The 27,056-nt window shown below is 44.2% G+C and overlaps 1 protein-coding gene across 4 annotated transcripts in view; it reads left to right on the top strand.

The window, feature by feature from the left end:
- The window catches only part of AMPD2 (adenosine monophosphate deaminase 2), a 234,443-nt gene that overhangs the window by 110,752 nt on the left and 96,635 nt on the right, over positions 1 to 27,056 (top strand). Inside the window, exon 1 of one of the 4 annotated variants that reach the window (XM_073666817.1) lies at positions 13,585 to 13,899. The exons of the other annotated variants lie outside the window; for them this stretch is intronic. Within the exon in view, the coding sequence (XP_073522918.1) occupies positions 13,839 to 13,899 (61 nt within the window). The 5' untranslated portion in view covers positions 13,585 to 13,838. Of the gene's footprint in view, positions 1 to 13,584; positions 13,900 to 27,056 lie in introns of those variants that run through there. 4 annotated transcript variants of the gene reach the window in all.

A 27,056-nucleotide genomic window follows, 5' to 3' on the forward strand; every position in this document is an offset into this window, starting at 1 on the left:
AGGATCTTGGAGATGGGAATACCCCTTTAAGGCCTGTTTACACTAGCCAATTAGCATGACGAATCAATAATTTACATACAAGGATAATGATAATTTGTCAATAATTTACATACAAGGATAATGATAATTTGTCAGAATTTCTAAAAATCATCACGAGCCATGGTTGGTGGGAAACCTAAGTAAAGAGTTAAATAAACACATACACTGAGAGTAAAAAATTGCAGAAAAAGTTTTTTTACAGTTTATATTGAGTATTATGGGAGTACTGTGATACGAAATGTGAAGCTCTGAATTGAATATTGGCATTGAGGATAGAGGATATTTATTATTATTGTGAATTTTTATGTATTTTCCTCGCAATCAATTGTATATGATTATTATATGAATTTAAATTATTTACTATATCTATATTCTGTATACGGCCAATCATGCATTGTGGTATTTGGGTGTTGATAATCATGTGTGTTGTGTTTTAGTGTTTTTAAAAGTGTATAATAAAGCTTGTATTTTTTTACTTAATATGTATTGAGGTGTGCGCATTTCTACATATGTACCTTCCTGTTTCTCTTGTTTTTGGTTAAAATGTTTGGGTACATCATGACGCACCCTAAATTTGTGATATGGGCTGTGCATCCTTTTCTTTAGTTTCTGAATTCCCCTTATGAACTATAGCTACCCCACTGTCCACCCTTATGAACTATAACTGCCACACTGTTCACGCTTCTTAGCTAGATCTGTCCCCCTTATAAACTATAACTACCACACTGTCCCCTTATGAACTATAGACTCCACACTGTCCCTACTTCATGTGGTGCCTTCTCCACTGTTTACCCTTATGCTGTACCTCTCTCCATATTGCCTCCATTTTCAGTATTGTCCCACGATGCTCCTCTCCATACTGTCCCCCTCACGTTACACTCTCTCCACAGTGTCCCCTAGATGCTGCCCCTTTTCATACTGTCCGCCACATGGTGTCAAATCTCCATACTGTCTCCCACACGCTGCCCCTCTCTATACTGTCCCCCGCACACTGTCCCCAATCCATATGATCTCTGACAAGATGCTCCTACTCCATAATATTCACCAACAATTTCCCACCCATGGTGCTATCTTTGATACATCACCCTCTCTTGCACCCTTTCTCCTTACACTGTCCCCATAAACTGCCCCCTTACACTAACCCTACCCTCCCCTGTCTACAATAAGTTTTCTTTATTTTCGGCTCCCATGGCATGCTTACCATTTTATTTATTTATTTTACTTACTTATATAGCGCCATTAATTCCACAGCGCTTCACAGACAATATTGGCATCACCGTCTTTTACCCTTTTGGGGTGTAGCTATGACATCAGCAGCGCAATGAGGTGACCATATCGTTCTGCTGCACGTCGCTGCGGGTGGCAAATAAGTGCTCCTCTTCTGCTTCTGCAGTGCCAGCGCTGATGGTCTGTTCAATTGTGTTTGCGTCTGCAGGACACAAATGCAATTGAATACAGAGAGCAGGAACCGGCATTCTCCCTGTTCTTTGAGTTGGCTGTCCGTGTTATAGCGGACTCTGAGAAATGGATAAATTCTACTTCTGGGGGTAGGGGGAGCAGCCAAATGCTGCTTCCTGGGAGACAGCTCAGACTGCCACCTGACATTAGGAGACATATTGTATGCCTTATTGTTGATCACCTCATAATGTGCCCAACTTTGGGAAGGAAAGTATCAACAAGACTGACTGATCTTTTCCTTGTCCAGGTGTTAGTCGCAGTATAATTTTACAGACAGAAATGGAGATTGAAAATATTCACAGGATGAATAATCTTCAAACTGAGTTTGGATAGGATCAACATCAGAGATGATTATGATAATGATAATGCCGCCAGTATTGAAAGTGGATCTGTGAACAGATTTCACAGTACTAACTATACTGTATATATTATTAAAAAGATTTCTCAAATCTGTTGAGACTGGAGTCTTTACTTTGAAAATCCATGTCAGAATTGCGGTATTTTTCTGATATTAAAATGAGCGTTTTAGGAGTACATGTAAACAGTAAAAAAAGCTCATGACTCCAAGCATATCCAGTCTCCACAAACCTGACTGTTGCAGCTTGTACTGAGCAGTGTGAGATCTTAGCAGCAGGAGAGACACTGAGGAGCTGTCAAGCGGGCTAAGTAACCAGAGATTCCGTTAAACTTTAAGGCCACATGCACCCATTAAGTATTTAGTGAGTTTTTTATCTCAATATTTGTAACCCAAAACCAGGAGTGGGTGATAAATACAGAAGTGGTGGCATGTTTCTATTATACTTTTCCTCTGATTCTTCCACTCCTGGTTTTGGCTTACAAATACTGAGGGGAAAATACTGACCAAATACTGAACGTGTGCACGTGGCCTAAAAAAGGAGTATACAGCCTTTCTGACACAGATTCTCAAAGTACATACAGCATCCTTTTTCAGGACTACCACGAAGACTGTATACAGTCCAGTTTTTTTTTTTCATCAAGGACTATGGGACTATGCAGACACCTTCTGTTTGAGTTAAACATTGGGGAATACTCTTGATATACACTGCTCAAAAAATAAAGGGAACACTTAAACAACACAATGTAACTCCAAGTCAATAACACTTCTGTGAAATCTACCTGTCCAGGTATGAAGCAACACTGATTGTGAATCAATTTCTCCTGCTGCTGTGCAAATGGAACAGACAACTGGTAGAAATGATCGGCAATTAGCAAGATACCCCCTATAAAGGAGTGGTTCTGCAGGTGGTGACCACAGACCATTTCTCTGTTCTCATCCTTTTTGGCTGTTGTTTTGGTCACTTTTTCATTTTGCCGTTGCTCTCACCCCTAGAGGTACAGTAGCATGAGGCGGTGTCTACAGTACAACCCACAGAAGTTGCTCAGGTAGTGCAGTTCATCCAGGATGGCACATCAGTGCGAGCTGTGGCAAGAAGGGTAGCTGTGTCTGTCAGCACAGTGTCCAGAGCATGGAGCAGATACCATGAGATGTGGAGGGAGCCATAGGAGGGCAAAAACCAAGCAGCAGGACCGCTACCTCCGCCTTTGTGCAAGGAGGAACAGGAGGAGCACTGCCAGAGTCCTGCAAAATGACCTCCAGCAGGCCACAAATGTGCATGTGTCTGCACAAACGGTTAGAAACCGACTCTATGAGGGTGGCATGAGGGCCCAACGTCAACAGATGGGGGTTGTGCTCACAGCCCAACACCGTGCTGGACGCTTGGCATTTACCACAGAACACCAGGTTTGGCAAAGTCGCCACTGGCGCCCTGTGCTCTTCACAGATGAAAGCAGTTTCACACAAATTTAATGGACACAACACCCACCAGAATAAACATGACCACGATGGCTGCCACCTATTGAGCTCTGTATTTATTACACTACTACACTACTATTACACTACTTATTAGCGATGCTGAAAGACTCTCTAATGCATTCAACTCTACATTTTTTCCCTCAGTGTAAGGGTACATTCATACATTCACGTAATCGTATTTTCGGTCAGAGTGGTGTCAGTGAAAAAAAAACTGGATGGAAAACAATTGTACCAATGTTATTCAATTGGGCTGTTCTGATGACAGTTTTTTTTTCACACAGACTGATTGCATCATAGCCTATGGTTGTGGAAAAAAACAAAACCAAAATGATCCCATATGGATCATCTGTATAGCATCCTATTTTTAAGGATGCATTGCAATTCCTAACATAGGAAACTAAATTTGGTTTTGTAACTTATTAACTGCTGATGTATAAAACCAGATGCCATAGGAATGACAATATACAGGTGCATCTCACTAAATTAGAATATCATCAAAAAGTTCATTTATTTCAGTTCTTCAATACAAAAAGTGAAACTCCTATATTATATACAGAGTGATCTATTTCATGTGTTTATTTCTGTTAATGTTGATGATTATGGATTACAGCCAATGAAAACACAAAAGTCATTATCTCAGCAAATTAAAATAATTAACAAAAAACACCTGCAAAGGCTTCCTAAGCATTTAAAAGGGTCTCTTAGTCTGTTTCAGTAGGCTCCACAATCATGGGGAAGACTGCTGCCTTGACAGATGTCCAGAAGGCAGTCATTGACACACTCCACAAGGTCCCAGAGTTCCAATTTTCATTTGGAAATCAAGGTCCCAGAGTCTGGAGGAAGAGTGGAGAGACACACAATCCAAGCTGCTTGAGGTCTAGTGTGAAGTTTCCACAATCAGTGATGGTTTGGGGAGTCATGTCATCTGCTGGTGTAGGTCCACTGTGTTTTATCAAGACCAAAGTCAGCGCAGCCGTCTACCAGGAAATTTTAGAGCACTTCATGCTTCCCTCTGCCGACAATTTTTTTGGAGATGGGAATTTCATTCTCCAGCAGGACTTGGCACCTGTCCGCACTGCCAAAAGTACCAATACCTGGTTTACACACAACAGTATCAGTGTGCTTGATTGGCCAGCAAACTCGCCTGACCTTAACCCCATAGAGAATCTATGGGGTATTGTGAAGAGGAAGATGAGAGACACCAGACCCAACAATGCAGACGAGCTGAAGGCTGCTATCAAAGCAACCTGGGCTTCCATAACACCTCAGCAGTGCCACAGCCTGATCGCCTCCATGTCACGCAACATTGATGCAGTAATTGATGCAAAAGGTGCCCCGACCAAGTATTGAGTGCATATACTGAACATACATTTCAGCAGGCCAACATTTCGGATTTTAAAAACATTTTTCAAGCTGTTGTTATAAAGTATTCTAATTTACTGAGATAATGACTTTAGTGTTTTCATTGACTGTAAGCCATAATCATCAACATTAACAGAAATAAACACTAGAAAATCATCACTCTATTTGTAATGACTCTATATAATGTATGAGTTTCACTTTTTGTATTGAAGAACTGAAATAAATGAACTTTTTTTCTAATTTAGTGAGATGCACCTGTAGATGGAAAATCATTTGTTTCCTACTGGTTGAAAATCGGATGATTTTATTATATGCTCTTGTGAACTTCGCCCAAGACTGTATTCACACACCGATGTGACATGGTAGTACTGTTTGTTTTTTTCTCAGTCAATACATTGACAAATAGAGCTATATTGATCCATACACATATTCTTTTTAAAAACAGATCTGTGTCTCCAATCTGTGAGACTCAGAGCATGTCTTTGCAGATCAGACTCGGTCATTAGAGTCTATGGGGATCTTTATAAGGCCACGTTCAGTATTTAACCCCTTTTCGACCTCGTCATTAATAGTACGTAGCTGCGCCCTGGGACTTATGGACCAGCTTTGTACTATTACGCGTGCGGCGATTGCGCCCGCACACAAGCGATACGGAGCGATCGCCGCCGGGTGTCAGCTGATTGTCACAGCTGACACCCGGTGCCATGTGCAGGGAGCAGTCCCGCACCGCTCCCTGCACATTAACCCCCGCAATGCTGCGATCGTAGCATTGCGGTGGCAAGGGGGAAGGTGTTCGCTATACTCACCTCTTCTGGTGATGTCTGCTGCGGCTTCCGGATGTTGTCATGATGACTCGATGTCATCATGACAACATCCGGGTCACCAGGAGATAGGATGTTACTTAGGTCATGCACAGTGCATGACCAAAGTAATGTCTCCCCTGTGTGCAGCGCTGACAGGCTGCATGTCATAGGGAGCTGCTGCTCTCTATGCCATGCAGCCGATCAGGCTGCAAAAAGTGAAAGTCCCATAGTGGGACAATGTGCAAGAGTAAAAAAAAAGTAGAAAAGTGGAAAAAAAAAATTGTAAAAATATTAAAAAAAAATGAAAAAAATAATCCCCAAAAAATAAAAATATATTGAACCCATAATATTTATTTATTATAAAAAAAAATAAACCAATAAAAGTACACATATTTGGTATTCCCGTGTCCAGAACGACCTGACCTATAAAACTGTCCCACTAGTTAACCCCTTTAGTGAACACGGTAAAAAAAAATCAATAAAAAACGAAGCAAATAACAATGCTTTATCATCATACCACCAAACAAAAAATGGAATAACACGCGATCAAAAAGACGAATGTAAATAAAAATGGTACCGCTGAAAACGTCATCTTGTCCCGCAAAAAATCAAGCTGCCTTACAGCTCCATCATCCAAAAAATAAAAAAGTTATAGCTCTCAGAATAAAGCGATACAAAAAAAATCTTTTTTCTAGAAAATTGTTTTTATTGTGTAAAAGCGCCAAAACATAGAAAATGTGGTACCGCTGTAAACGTACTGACCCAAAGAATAAAGCTACCTTATCAATTTTACCACACGCGGAACGGCATAAAAAAAAACCATAAAAACAATTCCGGAATTGCTGTTTTTTGTTTATTCTGCCTCCCAAAAATCGGAATAGAAAGCGATCAAAAAATGTCACATGCCCGAAAATGGGACCAATAAAAACTTCAACTTGTCCCGCAAAAAAGAAGCCATCACATGACACTGTTGGCAAAAATATGGAAAAATTATAGCTCTCAAAATATGGCGATGCAAAAACTAGTCTTTGCAAAAAAGCGTCTTTTAGTGTGTGACAGCTGTCAATCATAAAAGCCCGACATGAATCTGGTATCGCTGTAATCGCACCGACCTGAAGAATAAAGTCATCTGATCACTTATACCACACGAGGAACAGTGTAAAAAAATGAACTCTAGGCTTAGGGTTGTGCTAGGGTTAGGGTTGGGGTTGGGCTAGGGTTGGGCTAGGGTTAGGCTAGGGTTGGGTTAGGGTTGGGGTTAGGGTTGGGCTAAGGTTGGGGTTGTATTAGGGTTAGGATTGGGATTTTTTCAAAAGTAGAGAAAAAAAAAATTATGACGATATCGAGACCAGTGTTGAGCGCAAGTGCTCGCTACTTGAGTTTGCATTGGGTGCTCGTGTATGCACTGAGTATCGTGGGTGTTTGAGTGACATGCTCAAGTCTCTGCCCCATATGCTTCACGGCCAAAAAAAAACGTTGCTGCGATCGCCTGCCATGCATGAGCAATCCCTGCATGCTTTTTTTTGGGTGTCTAACAACCGTGAAAAATGCGGGGCAGGGACTCGAGCATGTCACTCGAGCACCCGTGATACATGGTGCATACCCGAGTAGCCGATGCAAACTCAAGTAGCAAGCACTTGTGCTCAAGACTAATGACATAATGACAGCTTATTCAATATGATGACCTAATGTTATCAAATTCTGTCGTACCTCTGGGTTCAAAATGTACACTATAACCCTTGATAAAATCCTTGAGGGGTCTAGTTTCCAAAATGGAGTCAAGTGTGGGGGGTTTCCAATATTTACGCACATCATGGGCTCCCGAAATGCGACATGGCGTCCACTCTTGATTCCAGCCAATTTTGCGTTCAAAAAGTCGCACAGTGCTCCTTCCCTTCTGAACCCTGACGTGTACCCAAATATTTTCCCCACATATGGGGTATTGGCGTACTCAGGAAAAATTGCACAACAGTTTTTAGGTTCCATTTTCTCCTCTTACCCTTGTGAAACTAAAAAATTTGGGGCTAAAAGATCATTTTTTGTGGAAAAAGTTAGTTTTTTTTATTTTCACGGCTTCATGTTCTAAACTTCTGTGAAGCACCTGGGGGTTAAAGGTGCTCATCACACATCTAGATAAGTTCTCTGAGGGGTCTAGTTTCCAAAATGGTGTCACTTGAGGGGGGTTTCCACTGTTTAGGCACATCAGGGGCTCTCCAAATGCAACATGGCGTCCGCTAATTATTCAAGCAAATTTTACATTCAAAAAGTCAAATGGCGCTCCATCCCTTCTGAGCCCTGCCGTGCGCCAAAACAGTGTTTTTTCCCCACGTATGGGGTACAGTTATATGAAAAAGTTTGGGCACCCCTATTAATCTTAAGCTTATTGTTTTATAAAAATTGGTGTTTTTGCAACAGTTATTTCAGTTTGATATATGTAATAACTGTTGGACACAGTAATGTTTCTGCCTTGAAATGAGGTTTATTGTACTAACAGAAAATGTGCAATCTGCATTCAAACAAAAATTGACAGGTGCATAAGTATGGGCACCTCACCAGAAAAGTGACATTAATATTTAGTAGATCCTCCTTTTGCAAAAATAACAGCCTCTAGTCGCTTCCTGTAGCTTTTAATGAGTTCCTGGATCCTGGATGAAGGTATTTTTGACCATTCCTCTTTACAAAACAATTCCAGTTCAGTTAAGTTTGATGGTTGCCGAGCATGGACAGCCCTCTTCAAATGATCCCACAGATGTTCAATGATATTCAGGTCTGGGGACTGGGATGGCCATTCCAGAACATTGTAATTGTTCCTCTGCATGAATGCCTGAGTAGATTTGGAGCGGTGTTTTGGATCATTGTCTTGCTGAAAGATCCATCCCCTGCGTAACTTCAACTTTGTCACTGATTCTTGAACATTATTGTCAAGAATCTGCTGATACTGAGTGTAATCCATGCGTCCCTCAACTTTAACAAGATTCCCGGTGCCGGCATTGGCCACACAGCCCCAAAGCATGATGGAACCTCCACCAAATTTTACTGTGGGTAGCAAGTGTTTTTCTTGGAATGCTGTGTTTTTTTGCCGCCATGTATAACGCCTTGGTTTCATCAGTCCACAGGACCTTCTTCCAAAAGGAAATTGGCTTCTCCAAATGTGCTTTTCCATACCTCAGCCGACTCTATTTGTGGCGTGCTTGCAGAAACGGCTTCTTTCGCATCACTCTCCCATACAGCTTCTCCTTGTGCAAAGTGCGTTGTATAGTTGACCGATGCACAGTGACACCATCTGCAGCAAGTTGATGCTGCAGCTCTCTGGAGGTGGTCTGAGGATTGTCCTTGACTGATCTCACCATTCTTCTTCTCTGCTTTTCTGATGTTTTTCTTGGCCTGCCACTTCTGGCCTTAACAAGAACTGTCCCTGTGTTCTTCCATTTCCTTACTATGTTCCTCACAGTGGAAACTGACAGGTTAAATCTCTGAGACAGCTTTTTGTATCCTTCCCCTGAACAACTATGTTGAATAATCTTTGTTTTAAGATCATTTGACAGTTGTTTTGAGGAGCCCATGATGCCACTCTTCAGAGGAGATTCAAACAGGAGAACAACTTGCAAGTGGCCACTTTAAGTAGCTTTTCTCATGATTGCATACACCTGGCTATGAAGTTCAAAGCTCAATGAGGTTACAAAACCTAAAAAAGTGCTTTAGTAAGTCATTAAAAAGTAGGTAGGAGTATTTAAAACAAGAAAATGATAAGGGTGCCCATACTTATGCACCTGTCAAATTTTGTTTGAATGCAGATTGCACATTTCCTGTTAGTACAATAAAACACCAATTTTTATAAAACAATAAGCTTAACATTAATAGGGGTGCCCAAACTTTTTCATATAACTGTATCTGCGTGCTCAGGGGAAATTGCACAACAAATTTTGAGGTCCATTTTTTCCTGTTACCCCTGCAAAAATAAAAAAAAATGGGGTCTAAAGTAACATTTTTGTGAAAACAGTTAAATGTTAATGTTTTTCTACCCCATTCCAAAAATTCCTGTGAAGCACGTGAAGGGTTAATAAACTTCTTGAATGTGGTTTTGAGCACCTTGAGGGGTGCAGTTTTTAGAATGGTGTCACTTTGGGGTATTTTCTGTCATAAAGGCCCCTCAAAGTCACTTCAAATGTGATGTGGTCCCTAAAAAAATGGTTTTGTAAATTTTGTAGTAAAAATGAGAAATCGCTGATCAACTTTTAACCCTTATAGCGCACTAATAAAAAAAAATTTTTGGTTCCAAAATTGTGCTGATATAAAGTAGACAAGTGGGAAATGTTATTTATTAACTATTTTGTGTGACATATCTCTCTGATTTAAGGGCATGAAAATTCAAAGTTTGAAAATTGCAAAATTTTCGCCAAATTTCCGATTTTTTTCACAAATAAACGCAAGTGATATCGAATAAATTTTACCACTATCATGAAGTACAATATGTCACGAAAAAACAATCTCAGAATCAGTAGAATCCGTTGAAGCGTTCCAGAGTAATTACCTCATAAAGTGACAGTGGTCAGAATTGTAAAAATTGGCCTGGTCATTAACGTGCAAACCACCCTCGGGGGTAAAGGGGTTGATCAATATTTGATCAGTATTTTACTTCAGTATATGTAAGCCAAAACCAGAAATGGAACAATCAGAGTAAAGTATAATAGAAACAAGTGCACCAATTCTGCATTTATCACCCACTCCTGGTTTTGGATTAGAAATACTGAGGTAAAATACTGATCAAACACTGAACGTGTGAATAAGGCCTAAAACAGATGATACACAGAAGACAGACTTTGTACTTCACAGTTCTATTTGGGTTTCATCTGTCTTTACTGATCCACTGCCATGAGTGAATTGATAAAAAAAAAGTTCAGTTTAATAATAATAATAATAATAATTTTTATTTATATAGCGCCAACATATTCCACAGCACTTTACAATTAAGCGGGGACATGTACAAACAATAAATTCAATACAAGGTGAGACAGTTTAACAGTTACATCAGGAGTGAGGTCCCTGCTCGCAAGTTTACATTCTACAAGGAAATGGGGGGACACAATATATGGAAAGTGCTTATTATTTCAGGTCAGGCAATTATAATAAGTCGGGATTATCATATAAAGCTGTAGGATCCGGTCATCAGCCTGTATGTTCAAGTGCAATACTCAATTACCGAGTGCAGTTATCGTGTGCATGGAGGGTGTAGAAACAGATGAACAGTAGGGGGCAGATTCTGAATAGTATTTAGGAGGGAACAGGGGAAAGTTAGTTTACTGGGTATTTGAGATGGTAGGCTTGTTTAAAGAGATGGGTTTTTAAAGCGCGCTTGAAGACTTCGGGGCTAGGCATCAATCGGATCGTCTGGGGTAGAGCATTCCAGAGAACTGGCGCAGCACGAGAGAAGTCTTGGAGACGGAGGTGCGAGGTTCGGACTATGGGGGATGTTAGTCTTAGGTCATTTGTGGAACGGAGGGCACGTGTAGGACGATAGACTGAGATGAGAGAGGAGATATAAGGTGGTGCAGAACTGTGGAGAGCTTTGTGGGTGAGAGCAATGAGTTTATATTGGACCCTGTAGCGAATGGGTAACCAGTGTAATGACTGGCACAAGGTGGAGGCATCGGAGAAGTGGCTGGACAGAAATACGACCCTGGCTGCCGCATTCAGGACAGATTGGAGAGGGGAAATTTTGGTAAGAGGGAGACCGATCAGAAGAGAGTTACAGTAGTCCAGACGAGAGTGAATAAGAGCGACAGTAAGAGTTTTAGCAGTTTCCAAAGTGAGAAAAGATCGGATTCTGGAGATGTTTTTAAGATGCAGGTGACAAGAGCGAGTGAGTGATCGGATATAGGGAGTAAAGGAAAGTTTAGTGTCGAATATGACCCCAAGGCAGCGGGCGTGCTGCTTGGGAGTTATGGTTGACCCCTCCAAGGTAATTTCGATGTTAGGTAGAGTTAGGTTAGTAGAGGGGGGAAACACAAGAAGTTCAGTTTTGGAGAGATTCAGTTTAAGATAGATGGAGGACATGATGTTAGAGACAGCAGACAGACAATACTTGGTATTTTGTATTAGGGTAGGGGTGATGTCAGGGGAAGAAGTGTATAATTGGGTGTTGTCAGCATAGAGATGATGCTGGAACCCAAATCTGCTGATTGTTTGTCCAATAGGGGCAGTGTATAGAGAGGATAGGAGGGGGCCTAGGACTGAGCCCTGCGGAACCCCGATAGTAAGGGGATGAGGAGGGGAAGAGGAGCCGGCAAAAGATACAGTGAAGGAGCGGTCAGAGAGGTAGGAGGAGAACCAGGAGAGAACGGTTTCCTTGAGGCCTATAGAGCGGAGCATAGAGAGGAGGAGCTGGTGATCCACAGTGTCAAATGCTGCAGAGAGATCCAGGAGAATCAGCAGGGAGCAGTGACCTTTGGATTTGGCTGTTAGTAGATCATTAGAGACTTTAGTGAGGGCAGTTTCAGTGGAGTGTAGGGAGCGGAAACCAGATTGTAGAGGGTCGAGGAGAGAGTTATCTGAGAAATAGCGGATTAGACGGGAGTGAACCAAGCATTCCAGGAGTTTAGAGATGAAAGGAAGATTAGAGACCGGTCTGTAATTAGCAGCGCATTTCTGGTCCAGGGATGGCTTTTTAAGTAAAGGGGTTATGATGGCATGTTTAAATGAGAAGGGAAAGATACCTGAAGAAATAGAGAGGTTAAATATTTTAGTCAGGTGAGTGGTGACCACCGGTGAGAGGGACTGCAGGAGATGTGAAGGAATGGGGTCACTGTTGCAGCTTGTAGGCCATGAAGAAGCGAGGAGCTGGGTAACTTCTTCTTCTGTGACAGGCTCAAAGATGGCTAGTGAGCTTGAAGTGCGGCAGGGAAGGGGATCCAGGCACTGAGGAGATTGGGCTGAGATGTCCTGATGGATGTGGTTGATTTTTTCAAAGAAATAAGTGGCCAGATCCTCCCCGCTGAGGTTGGTGGTGGGGGTCTGTGAAAAAAAGCTAGGATAACACCTGAGAAAAAAAAACCGGTCCGTTTCTTTCGGATGGTAACACACACGGATGTGTGAACGTAAACTAAGGACTCACTCAGATGTCAGTTTTTCTTGTACGAGTTTTTCACGGATAGCACTCATACTTATAGTTGATGAGGCTGTTCACGAGTCTCATTGTTTCCTCGGAGTGAGTGGTCCGATTAAAAAAACAGAGACGTGTCTGATTTTGATCCAAGGGTCGGATCAAAATCGTCAATGCAAGACAATGGGTCTGTGAAAAAATCATGACTGTATTTGGATGATACTGTGTGAATGTCGGCAACAAGCGTTCCTTGAAATGATCTCTTTCCCGATAAACATGCACTATAAACAAGATTGTAATCACACAGAAAACAAGAGAAAAGCTTGTTCGTTGGGTGAGATGATGTTTTGGAAGGCTTAGCGTGCATTTACCCTGCACAGTTATCGGGGACAAGAGTTCCAAGGAACACTCATTTCTTGGTAATTTTGCACAGACTGCTGATCACCTGACAAACGAGCGTTTTGACGTGGATGGTATAGGGCAGGTTTTCAGATGCAAATCACAGAGGCCCAGTATAGATTATACGTTCTGTGGCTAAAAGTGATCTCTGATTGGCAGTCATTAATAGCTTGATTACACTGGCCTATTGTGCTTCCAGCGCACAGAACGGTCAGTAACAGATCGTTCTGTGCACATAAACCCTCCTTGTCCTCGGCACATTACACAGGCAGATATACTGCTAAGAATAGTGATTTTGAAGCCATCTAAAAGACCCATTCACCCCATGAAGCAGCATTCTGATCATTTGTGGGGTGACCGGCAGCCTGTTTACACTGCTCAGTTATCGGAACGACTGTGCCCTATTATCGTGTGGGGTTAATGCTCCATTACTTGTGGTCAGAGTGAGACATTAGTGACCATGTATAGCAGCACTTCATCAGTCTTCTGCAGGCAGGACATATCATAGGAGGAAACAGCCATTTTTATTTGAGTGGGTCTCACACTATAAAAGCACCAGAAGAGTCACAAGAAACCAGCCATTTTGCAGTGCTGTGATAATGTGTCGGTGGCAGAGCCCCTGCTCTCAGCCTGCCCGCTGGCTACACACAATGCCCACGACCTGCTGAGCATCACGACTCCATTCTGCGTGGATCCCCTCACCACACTGTTGCTTGCAGAGAAGGCGGAGCCTGCAGTACCAACTGTACCCATACTTGAGCGTGCACTGCTCGGGCACACACAGATCGCCCACACACGGCCGCGGCAGCACTGTCGGATACGGGCGCACGGACTGCCAGCCACCATGTCCGCAAGCAAATCTCCTTTCAAAAAGCGAGCCAGCTTACAAGCCCCGAGCGCAGCAGGCAAGTATGGTCGTTCTGAGAATGGGCGAGTGAGGGTGTGTGAGTGGTCACCACAGGCACGTAGTACTACGGCGGCCAGTGTGTGGGCATCACCTACGTCTACACGACCTGGAGCCCTCAGGAGAATAGAGGGAGCAGAAAATGGCGCGGTGACCAAATTAGTGCTGGAGGTCAGTGTGCCAGGGTCTACACCCCAGGGCATAGACTAGGGACAGACATGGCTGGGTGCTGATAAGAGGGTGACAAATGGCTGACAGGTCCCAGGAGACAGCTGTGCAGCACTGGAGCAGCCATGCTGGAGCTGCTGTCCTAGCCTCATGCTATAGCATCATGTAGACTGTGTATGGCAATAGTCATTGCTGGGTGAGCCAGGATGGCATGACTATGTATAAGGGCTCATTCAGACCTCCAGTTTTCACCCATTATCGCCTTTAGGGCTGTTCACTTGTAAATACCTCACCAAATCATGGAGTCATGTTCAGTTTTGATTTGAGTCACAGATGAAACGCTCCAATGCAAGTCTGTGGGTCCATGAAAAAATCAGCTGCCATGCCATTTGTGTGCCAGCCATGTGCTGTCTGCTTTGCACTGATTGTTTGTCAGGTTTACACAAGCGTATTTAACTGTCCCTATACGGTCCACTATACCAGGTCTGACAGCAGGTCTCCCGACCCGAACTGACAGCTTCACATGTGTGTATGAGGCTTTAAGTTCGGGTTGAGAGACCTGCCATCAGTCCGGGCATTACTATCCATATACAGACCAGATATGCTTATGTGAGCCCGGTCTTTGATAGAAGCTTGAGAAACAAATATCAGTTTTTTTTTTGCATATGAGATAAACTGATAAGACACTGATGGTAAAACCTGATACATAGATAAATCACTGATGAAAATCAATCAGTTTTCACATAGAAAAAAAAATCACATCTGAACGATCCCCGAGTCATTACTAAGCAGGGAAGATGCCGATGTCTGTAAAGTGCTTTGGAATTAATAGCGCTATATAAGTATAAACTGACAAACACAATCTGGACCAATCTGATATCACACTTACAGTCATGGCCAAAAGTGTTGGCACCCTTGAAATTGTTCCAGAAAATAAAGTATTTCTCCCAGAAAATTATTGCAATTACACGTTTTGTTATACACATGTTTATTTCCTTTGAGTGTATTGGAACAACACAAAAAAAAAACAGAGAAAAAAAGGCAAATTGGACATAATTTCACACAAATCCCCCACATCCTTTGGACTAAATAACTGCAGTCGCTTCCTATAACCATCAACAAGCTTCTTAGGCTATGCGCCCATGGTCAGAAAGAGCAGCGTTTTGGAATCGGCATTACTGATTTTGATCAGACACTTGGATCAATATTGGACATGTCTCTGCGATTTTGCACAGACTACTCAGTCCGAGGAAAAAAATCTGCCATAGAATCCCATTAGCGAATCACATCCAATGCGAGAGCATCAGGTGTGCTATGCTAATGACACTCAGCTCCAGCTCTGCTGCAAGTGGGAGCCGAGTGTCAGTGCTCTGATCTCGCAGCACAGCTCAGGAGGAGAGGGAGAAATTAATTTCCCCATCTCCTCTGTTGCTGGCGTCGGCGGGAATCACACTGCACTCAGGTGATATCCGAGTGCAGTGCGATGTTTTACACTTACCAATAGACTTGTATGGGTGCGTGCGATCCAAACTCCGCATGCAATTTTTTTCCGTCTGATTGAGATTCGATTGGAGATCAGGAAAAAAAAATGCCATTGATTGAGAACACAAGCATAAGATTAAATTGGTACTAATGCAATCCAATTTTCAATTGGATTGCATTCATCCGATTTAATCACAGGTAGGAGCGAGCCCATAGACTGTCATAGGTACAGTGTCCATTTTAGGACATGATCAGATATCAAAATCAAACATCAGAATGATGTCAGTTTGAAGCTAAATACCCTGTCTGAGAACTGATTTTGACAAGTGATTCTGACAAGTGATTTTGATTAGTGATTCTGACAAGTGATTTTGACAACTGATTTTGACGAGTGATTCTGACGAGTAATTCTGACGAGTGAATTTGATGAGTGATTTTGACGAGTGATTTTGATGAGTGATTCTGACAAGTGATTCTGACGAGTGATTTTGATGAGTGATTCTGACAAGTGATTTTGACGAGTGATTTTGACGAGTGATTCTGACAAGTGATTCTGACGAGTGATTTTGTTCAGTGATTTTGACAAGTTACTTTGACAAGTGACTTTTACAACTGTAATAATAATAAAAAACAACAACAACTGTTCGCTGATGGGACTTGAACCCAAAATTCTGTGTCCCAAAGCCAGTGCACTATCCACTGAGCTATAAATTCAGTTGTGAAAACCTAGGAGTTCTATTTGGTTATATGATTTTCAGTGCAAACTTGTCTAAAACTCATTGGGACTTATGCACAGACTGCAAGCAAGCCAAATTCAAATGATGTTTGATTTTGATGTGTGAGTCTGATATGTGACTTTCTTCAATCAGAATCACAATGACTTTTAGTCACCCTGAGAATTTTCATGGTTGATCTCATAAGACAAGAAAAACTATTGGTTAGTATCACTTGACTGGATAGCGCCATGGTAAGGCATCAGTTTTTGAAACTACAGTGTTAGAATTCAAATCCTGATAGGAATAAGATTTGTTTTTTTTATTATGGCTATTAAGCACACAAACTACAGGGGTGTTTTACTTTTAATATCTGACACTCTGATTGTCATCCTGATGTGCTAAGAGTTTCAGACACGCTGTCTATTTACATGGTAAATTACATAGCAAACGTGAATTGGGAGTTTGCAGTAAGTACTTGGATGGATGGAAATAAAAATTTACAATAAAGACATTTTATCATTAGACCCCTTTAAGAAATTATGCAAATATAAAGTACAGCAGTGTTGCCCTAGCAACACTGCCGTAACAAGCCCCGCCGTAGCAGCAAGGAACAAGGTATTTTTTTTTAGCATCAAACAGTACTTTGTGGGGCCATTATATGTGGGGGCCATCATACCATATGGATCATCATATAGGTGGGGGCCATCATACCATATGGGCCATCATATCCTATGTGGGGGCCATCATAAAATATGTGCCATCATATCATATGTGGGGGCCATCATATGTGGGGCCAACATCATACCATATGGGCAATCATATCATATGTGGGGGCCATCATACCATATGGGCCATCATATCATATGTGGGGGCCATTATATGATGGGCCATTATATGTGGGGGCCATCATACTATATGGGCCATTATATGTTCGGGCCATCATACTATATGGGCCATTATATGTGGGAGCCATCATACTATATGGGGCATTATATGTGGGGCCATCATACTATATGGGCCATTATATGTGGGAGTCATCTTACTATATGGGCCATTATATGTGGGGCCATCATACTATATGGGCCATTATATGTGGGGGCCATCATACTATATGGGCCATTATATGTGGGAGCCATCATACTATATGGGCCATTATATGTGGGGGCCATCATACTATATGGGCCATTATATGTGGGGGCCATCATACTATATGGGCCATTATATGTGGGGGCCATCATACTATATGGGCCATTATATGTGGGGGCCATCATAATATATGGGCCATTATATGTGGAGCCATCATACTATATGGGCCATTATATGTGGGAGCCATCATACTATATGGGCCATTATATGTGGGGCCATCATACTATATGGGCCATTATATGTGGGAGTCATCATACTATATGGGCCATTATATGTGGAGCCATCATACTATATGGGCCATTATATGTGGGGGTCATCATACATCATACTATATGGGCCATTATATGTGTGAGCCATCATACTACAGTACAGACCAAAAGTTTGGACATACCTTCTCATTTAAAGATTTTTATGTATTTTCATGACTATAAAAATTGTACATTCACACTGAAAGCATCAAAACTATGAATTAACACATGTGGAATTATATACTTAACAAAAAAGTGTGAAACAACTGAAAATATGTCTTATATTCTAGGTTCTTGAAAGTAGCCACCTTTTGCTTTGATGACTGCTTTGCACACTCTTGGCATTCTCTTGATGAGCTTCAAGAGGTAGTCACCGGAAATGGTCTTCCAACAATCTTGAAGGAGTTCCCAGAGATGCTTAGCACTTGTTGGCCCTTTTGCCTTCACTCTGCGGTCCAGCTCACCCCAAATCATCTCGATTGGGTTCAGGTCTGGTGACTGTGGAGGCCAGGTCATCTGGCGTATCACCCCATCACTCTCCTTCTTGGTCAAATAGCCCTTACACAGCCTGGAGGTGTGTTTGGGGTCACTGTCCTGTTGAAAAATAAATGATGGTCCTACTAAACGCATGGAATAGCATGCCGCTGCAAGATGCTGTTGTAGCCATGCTGGTTCAGTATGCCTTCAATTTTGAATAAATCCCCAACAGTGTCACCAGCAAAGCACCCCCACACCATCACACCTCCTCCTCCATGCTTCACGGTGGGAACCAGGCATGTAGAGTCCATCCGTTCACCTTTTCTGCGTCGCACAAAGCCACGGTGGTTGGAACCAAAGATCTCAAATTTGGACTCATCAGATCAAAGCACAGACTTCCACTGGTCTAATGTCCATTCCTTGTGTTCTTTAGCCCAAACAAGTCTTTACTGCTTGTTGCCTGTCCTTAGCAGTGGTTTCCTAGAAGCTATTTTACCATGAAGGCCTGCTGCACAAAGTCTCCTCTTAACAGTTGTTGAACAGATGTGTCTGCTGCTAGAACTCTGTGTGGCATTGACCTGGTCTCTAATCTGAGCTGCTGTTAACCTGCGATTTCTGAGGCTGGTGACTCGGATAAACTTATCCTCAGAAGCAGAGGTGACTCTTGGTCTTCCTTTCCTGGGGTAGTCCTCATGTGAGCCAGTTTCTTTGTAGCGCTTGATGGTTTTTGCAACTGCACTTGAGGACACTTTCAAAGTTTTCCCAATTTTTCGGACTGACTGACCTTCATTTCTTAAAGTAATGATGGCCACTTGTTTTTCTTTACTTAGCTGTTTTTTTCTTGCCATAATACAAATTCTAACAGTCTATTCAGTTGGACTATCAGCTGTGTATCCACCAGACTTCTGCACAACACAACTGATGGTCCCAACCCCATTTATAAGGCAAGAAATCCCACTTATTAAACCTGACAGGGCACACCTGTGAAGTGAAAACCATTTCCGGTGACTACCTCTTGAAGCTCATCAAGAGAATGCCAAGAGTGTGCAAAGCAGTCATCAAAGCAAAAGGTGGCTACTTTGAAGAACCTAGAATATAAGACATATTTTCAGTTGTTTCACACTTTTTTGTTAAGTATATAATTCCACATGTGTTAATTCATAGTTTTGATGCCTTCAGTGTGAATGTACAATTTTCATAGTCATGAAAATACAGAAAAATCTTTAAATGAGAAGGTGTGTCCAAACTTTTGGTCTGTACTATATATGGGCCATTATATGTGGGGGCCATCATACTATATGGGCCATTATATGTGGGGGCCATCATACTATATGGGCCATTATATGTGGGGGCCATCATACTATATGGGCCATTATATGTGGGGGCCATCATACTATATGGGCCATTATATGTGGGGGCAATCATATTATGTGCAGGACTATATGGGGGGCCATGTAACTTTGTGTAGTATTATATGTGAGGCCATCCTATTATGTGCAGAACTGTATGTGGGGCAATCTTATTATGTGCAGAACTGTATGTGGGGCCATCTTATTATGTGCAGAACTGTATGTGGGGCCATCTCATGTGCAGAACTGTATGTGGGGCCATCTTATTATGTGCAGAACTGTATGTGGGGCCATCTTATGTGCAGAACTGTATGTGGGGCCATCTTATTATGCGCAGAACTGTATGTAGGGCCATCTTATGTGCAGAACTGTATGTGGGGCCATCTTATTATGTGCAGAACTGTATGTGGTGGCATCTCATGTGCAGAACTGTATGTGGGGCCATCTTATTATGTGCAGAACTGTATGTGGGGCCATCTCATGTGCAGAACTGTATGTGGGGCCATCATACTATGTGCAGCACTGTATGTGGGGCCATAATGCTATGTGCAGGGCTATTAGGACTTTTGCTATGGGGCCCCATGATTTCTTTGTCTGCCCCTGGTGGCCGCGTAATCAGCTCCAGACCAGCAGTCATCCGCAGTGTGTTGTTGTTCCTGCCCCAATCTGCAGCAGTCTGGGTCACTGGGTGAGTTTGGTTTCTATCCCAGCCCAGAGACACATTTAGTAATTTTAAAGAGGTTGTCCACTCTTAACATTGATGACTTATCCTTAGGATAGGGCATCAATGTCTCATTTGTGTGGCTGCCACACCTGGCACCTTAACGGATCAGCTGTTCTCACAATTCAGTTGTGGCACAGCACAGCTCCGCCTACTGTATAGTGGCCGCAGCCGGGTACTGCACATTCGTCACCTATTTAAATCAGTAAGGGGCGGATGTGCAGTACCCTCTTGTGACCACTATACAGTAGACGAAGCTGTGCAGTTCTGTAACTGAGAGGTTCCTGCCGGCACCGAGAACAACTAAAGTAGTGCACAAACCCTTTAAATATTCATGTTTCCTGCCTCTGATCTAGAACTGGCTGCTGGCTGACTTTTGGGGCTGATGATGGTTACATTTTCTCCCTACTAAAAACGGCCAGTCCTCCAGCCAGTTTTGCACCAGGAACTTATTTGTCCAAGAACATATGATTTCTATAAGTGCTGGACAATCAGACCCTATATAAATCATATCTTCTTGGCCAAATAAGCTCCTGGTGCAAAACTGGCTGGAGAACTGGCCGTTTTTAGTAGGGGGATAACCCCTTTAATTTTTTCTTTATGTGGTGATAACATTAAGGGCTCTTTCACACGATCGATGATTGCCAGATAATCAGATCGATTATGGTAATGACATTGATCACACTCCGATCAGAGTTTGCTCAGTGTCAGTTTACTGTGATCTGATTCTCTCACATAAGAGTCGTATCAGAGGTGCAGAGAAGATGGAGAGCTGAATTTCTCCATGTCCTCCATTGTCTTTATCCGCTTACATCAGACTGTACATGAATGACGTCGGAGTGCAGTCCGATGTTTCAGACTTGTACGGGTGATCCGAATTCCAGAGCCACTCGCAGCATGCTGCCAATTTCAGACCAATTTGGTCTATGGAGAACAACACAGATCTGCACTGCCCATAGTATAACACTGGGCCGAGAGCTATCCGATAAAACATCGGATAGCACTTGTGACACCTCAAAGCCTTCTGTAAGCCCTTACCCTGGGAGATGGGGGACTCGGAGTCGGGTCCCCTGAGGCTGAGCGCGAGGGGGTGTCGCTCCCGGACACCTTGTGGACATCCAGGGCGTACCACCCCCGCACCCCATGGTGGCGAGAGTACGTAACTACATCGCCCGGGAAGAGGTTCCGGCCTGGGTGTCTCTTCTTCAAATGCAGCTCGACGTCCCGCCTGTTGACAAATACGTCGTCCTCGTGCTGGGGACTCCTGATGAACCCCCACCCTGCCTCATGGTGGAAGCGGACAACTTGCCCTTCCACACGGGGACTGGGACGGGTTGCCTCTTCCTGTCGGGCCCGGGACTTAGCAGCTTTGGCCCGCACCTCAAGGCGCTCGCAGCGGATCGCCCTCTGGCGTTGCTCCCGAGTGAGCTGGAGGATCTGCTCACGGCACCGCTCACTCCTCCTCTGCGCTTCAGCCCGGGTCTCCCGGGGGAAGCCCATCAGGTCCCCCCCCTGGTTGTCCCAGGCCCACTCCTCAGCCTCCGGCCAGGTGACTGTCGGTGCGGGTAGCGGTGTCATTAGGGGTTGCTGCAGGTCCTCAACAAGCGTGGACCAGTCCGGGTTAGGGTCGGTGGATACCCCAGCAGCCTCAGGTGCTTCCGATTCGGGAGTTGGGCGGCAGCGCAGGTCCCCACCTATAGCTGACGCTTGCAGATCCGGGGCAAAGACCTGCTCCCAGGTGACCGCGCCGGGCAGGAGATACTCAGTCATGAGGTCCAGTATGAGTACGGTAGGCTCAGCAGCCGGGGCAGGGGTAGCACACTCACCCGCCTCTGGGCCGCTCACGACCTCTGTCACCGCATCTCCCTGAGCTTCAGCTCCTTGGCGGCGGGCCCGGATGCGCAGCAGCATTTCTTCCCGCCACGCAGCCGTCGCCGCCTCCTGGGCCTCTTTCTGTCTCCGCACAAGACCCGGGGCTTCCTGGTGGAGAAACTCTAAATCTCCCGCTGCTAGTCTGGTGCCGCTTCGCATCCTCCCGGGGGAAGGACCTGGACCGGGTTCGGAAGGCTCCGTAGGTTGCGCTCCAGAAGCGTCCATGTCTGCTCCCGAAGATTGCCAACCTCCAACTGCAATGGCCGCACCTTGTTGTGTTTATTTTTCCTCCTCTTTTGGGGCGGTTCCTGGGCGGTATGCTGACAGGCCCGCCTTCGTTCAGCCCATCCGGTTTGACGTGCATTACCCCGCGGACAGTCTCTGATGGAAGGGGCAGTTCGCACTTTTGGCGCCATGCGGGAGCCCAGCCCACGATGGGAGGTGTTAGAAGGCCATCTTTCCACAGCATTATGGCGCCTGTTCTTCTTGGGCGGGCGCCATTTTAAGTGAAAACGACAATCTAAGGTGTAAGGCACACAGTACCCGGTAGCAATGGGTAATTCCTTCCTTTGCTGCGGGCACGCGATCCTGCCGACTACGCCAAATTGTGACGCCTCTACTCGAAAGCCCCTTATTACCCTGGGAGATGAGGGACTCTGAGTCGGGTCCTGTGATGGAGAGTTAGGGTGCAGCCGTGGCCCAGACCCGCTCCGTGCCTAGGGCCGTCACATTAAAAAGAAGGATGGTATGGGCTTATCCGGGTTGAGTGGCTGATTACGACTACGCCACCTGTGGCACCTGGTGAAGGCCTCCAGCGCTGCTGCAGTCCGCTGAGGCCTGGTGTTATAGCAGCCGACGTTGTTACTACTCCCCACAGGCGGAGCAGGGCCTCAGGGCAGAGGGACAGGATGACGGGGGTAGTAGTCCAGGAGGTCTGGTGCTGCGTAGTGCGGTGTAGTGCAGAATAAAGAGTCCGGAGGCCATAGGGGTGAACTTCCCAGGCTTTACTCACGAAAGAGATGGCAGTAGGAAGGCGACTCCCTGCTCCTCGCGGAGTTCTGCGGTCACCAGAGATGAAGGGGTCCGACAACCTCCGAGTAAGTCCAGTGTTAAATCAGGACCCTGCACCAAGAGTGTTCCTAGACTTCAGACCGGGTCCTTTCCTGTATGTGTGTGTGTAGATAGGCCGGGTCTCCCTCTGAACTTCACTCAGAAAAAGGGTACGGGTGGCAGCGCCATTCCTTCCGTTACCCGGTGGGATGCTCAGGGCCTACCGGGCTTTCCTGACCGGGACGTAGAGTAACGAGGTCAGGTGTCGGGGGCCGGTACCCCTCTTGCAGCTGGAATCCTTCTGAATAGATCATGTAGGCGAGGACAGGTGGCGTATACCGCTCCGTCTGCATCCTCCCTGGATCCATTTGCGGTGGAGCTACACTCTTAAGCTCCGGGCCTTCTTGGTCATGGTCCTTGACTGGGCTGAGACATTCATTATCTGCAGCCTGCCCCTCGACCCAAGGCCGAGGTACGAGGGGCCGTGTCCCCGTCCTCTGCAGGTCCACACAGGATCCACGCTCAGGGAGGAAGGTCACGATAAGGAACAGTCAAAGAACCAAGAGCCAAGATGGCTGTGTATTAAATATAAAATTTACAGTGTCATTAAAATGTGAGTCCTCCACCCTCACCCACTAAATGGTTCCCCACTCTCCCACTTCCAGCAGGGGCAGCACCTAGTGCATTTTAGCTCCCTCTGGTGGGAAAAGTGTGGTGTTGGATGTGGAGGTAGGGTCCTGAGCATCACACTGTTCTTACCTCAGAGGAGGAACACTACACTCCATTAGAGAAGTGCAGCATCCCTGTGGCGGTCGAACCCTCAGGGGCGCCACACACTCACCCGTGTTATACTCCAGTGTGAGCGAGGCCTCACTGTGCCAAACATATTCTCATCTGCTTTCCTCAATAGAAAAGAAAGAGAATTGGATGAGAAGTAATGAGACTGTGCTTGGCAAATCACATACTTATGGTCACGTGACAACTGCCTGAACCGACTGGTAAAGCCGAATCCCAACATTACACTCTGTTAGTAGTCAGCAAGCTGCACTGCTGACAAAAAATGTGCACTGGGTGAAAAAACCCTATAACTTGGAGGTAGGGTGGGCTGAGTGTGTAAATTATAATTATTAGAATATGTACTGACCTTAGGTCCTCCTGCAACTAGGGGCATACATAGAAGAAGTCCTAATTCTGGTTACCCCTTTCAAAACCAAAAATTCTAAGCGGGGTCACGGGGCATAGGTGCAGTCACAGAATGGCGTATCTCCCATCTTTTAAAGATAAAGTCATTTTTCACCTATTGAACTCTCTTAGTGTTCTCACCCACAAACTGTACAGAAAAGGTTGCATACAGAAGATACACTCCTATTTAAAAACAGCGATTTGCATGTGGGCTGCTTTGGTTTGAGTGTCAGGGCTGATTTCAAGTCCGCCCTGCCTGATAGTGTATGTAGTTTACTGAGCACTATCCTGCTGACAGGTGCGCTTTGACAATATTCTACATGGGAAATAAAGGGCCCAGCACAGCCCCATGCCATTATCCCCTCACCAAATTTTACAGTAGGCACTATGCATTCCTGTGAGAAGTGGTTTCCTGGCGTCTGCCAAACCCAGGTTTGTACAGCAGACTGCCAGACAGTGTGAAGTGATCCATCAATCCAGAGAACACATTCAACTGACGCTTGGCATTGCGCTGGAGCTCTGAGGTTTATGTGCAGCTGCTCGTCCATGGAAAAGTATTTAATGAGGCTCACGATACACAGTTCTTCTGATGCTGTCAGTTCCAGAAGCAGTTTGTAATGACTAATGAATGGGTGATTTACCCTAGATGCTCTCACTTCACAATAATTGCATTTATAATTGATTGGGGCAGATCTAGTAGAGCAGAAATATCACAAACTGATCTAAAGGATAAAGTTTCTCATTTTGGAGAGTACCAAGTTGGCCCATAGGTCATACAATGCTCTCTTAGGAAAATAAGTATAGAAATAGCCTCTTCAAAGAAGAGAACAGGGTCTCCGGTGCCACTCTTTAACCCCTTAAAGGGAATCTGTCACCCCCTGGGACATTTCAGACCTCTACTATGGGGATACAGGTGATAGAAATTTAAATCTATACTTACCTGTATGGCCCATATTAGAGGTCTGCTTGCTTTGATATATCTTTTTATAAAATCCGTTTTCCTAGGCTTGGCGACCCGGGGACGCCAAGAAATCCCGCTTATATGGTTAATTTAAATATTCCCCCCTTCACCTGCACTTCACAGGGCCCTGTCACGTGCAGTCTAGATCTGCACATCCTGCGCATGCGCAATGCGCCTCTAATTTATATAGTTATAGGCGCTTTTTTTTTCTCCCTGCCCTATTTTACTGCTGTGCTCCAGTGCGCAGGTGCCGGAGAGTCATTGTGACTTCCACTCCAGTGACCTCTGGCGTGCGCAACAATAAGGTTTGGTCCCCACTTTCTCCCGGATAATTGCTAAGTATCAGGATGTGGGGACCAAACCTTATTGTTGCGCACGCCAGAGGTCACTGGAGTGGAAGTCACAATGACTCTCTGGCACCTGCGCACTGGAGCACAGCAGTAAAATAGGGCAGGGAGAAAAAAAACGCGCCTCAAGTTATAGGCGCATTGCGCATGTGCGGGATGTTCAGCTCTAGACTGCACATCACAGGGCCCTATGACGTGCAGGGGAGGGCAGGGGAAGGGGGGAATATTTCAATTAAGCATATAGATGAATACAAAGAGAGAGAGAGCGCAAAGACCAATAGAGTTTCACCTGTAGACATAGGAATGAATAATAAAAAGGTGGTGCTCACCTGGTTTGGTTGTGTAAGCATATAGGCGGGCATTTCTTGGCGTCCCCCGGTCGCCAAGCCTAGGAAAACGGATTTTATAAAAAGATATATCAAATCAAGCAGACCTCTAATATGGGCCATACAGGTATGTATAGATTTACATTTCTATCACCTGTATGCCAATATTAGAGGTCTGAAAAGTCCCAGAGGGTGACAGATTCCCATTAATATAAAATCACATACAAATTTGTGATTGGAGAGGGTAATCGCATGTAGAGAGATCTCAGGAGCTGAGCTGTCTGCACACAAGTTCTTTGTTGGTTATATTACAAAGCTGGCATCTGTGTATAACAGCAGCAGACAAAGCTGAGTTCTGATTGTTGTTGTTACACATTTAAAGGGGTCTCAAACTCATCTGGGTATGTGGGCCGCACATAGAAATTTTTTAAATTTGATGGGCCACATTCTTTGCTGGATGAGATTACATTTTTAATCTATACAACTTTTAAGAATTTGTTTTGAACATTTTTTGCGTCTTATTTATTTCCTTGTTTTAAATGGCATTAATTGTATGAGTTATGGCACAGGTTTATACCTTGGGTCAATACGAATGCGGCAATAACAAATGTGCACTTTTATAGTTTACGTTAGTAAAACAGTAGTAGAACTAGTTTAGTAGAACATAAAACAGCATTTTTAGTGGCAAAATATTGTTTCATACTTTATTTTGATTTTTTTTTTTCACAATTTTACTTTTTTTTCCCCTCTAATTGGCCCCATACAATAATATTGTCTCACAATTAGCACCATATAGTAATTCTGGTCCCCATCTTGTAGTTATGTCCCTATCCTGTAGTAATGTCCTGCATCGTGGTCCACATATTGCAGTAATGTCCCCCATCTTGGTCCCTTTCCTGTAGTAATGTACCCATACTGCAGTAATTTCCCCATCCTGGTCCCAATATTGCAGTAATGTCACCATCCTGGTCCCAATATTGCAGTAATGTCCCCATCCTGGTCCCCATATTGTAGTAATGCCTCCTATCCTGGTCCCCATATTGTAGTAATATCCCCATCCTGGTCCCCATATTGTAGTAATATCCCCATCCTGGTCCCCATATTGCAGTAATG

The sequence above is a fragment of the Phyllobates terribilis genome, unplaced genomic scaffold (assembly GCF_046119375.1).
Source record: "Phyllobates terribilis strain yellow unplaced genomic scaffold, ASM4611937v1 Scaffold_2__4_contigs__length_985480577, whole genome shotgun sequence".
Taxonomy (NCBI): Eukaryota; Metazoa; Chordata; class Amphibia; order Anura; family Dendrobatidae; genus Phyllobates; species Phyllobates terribilis.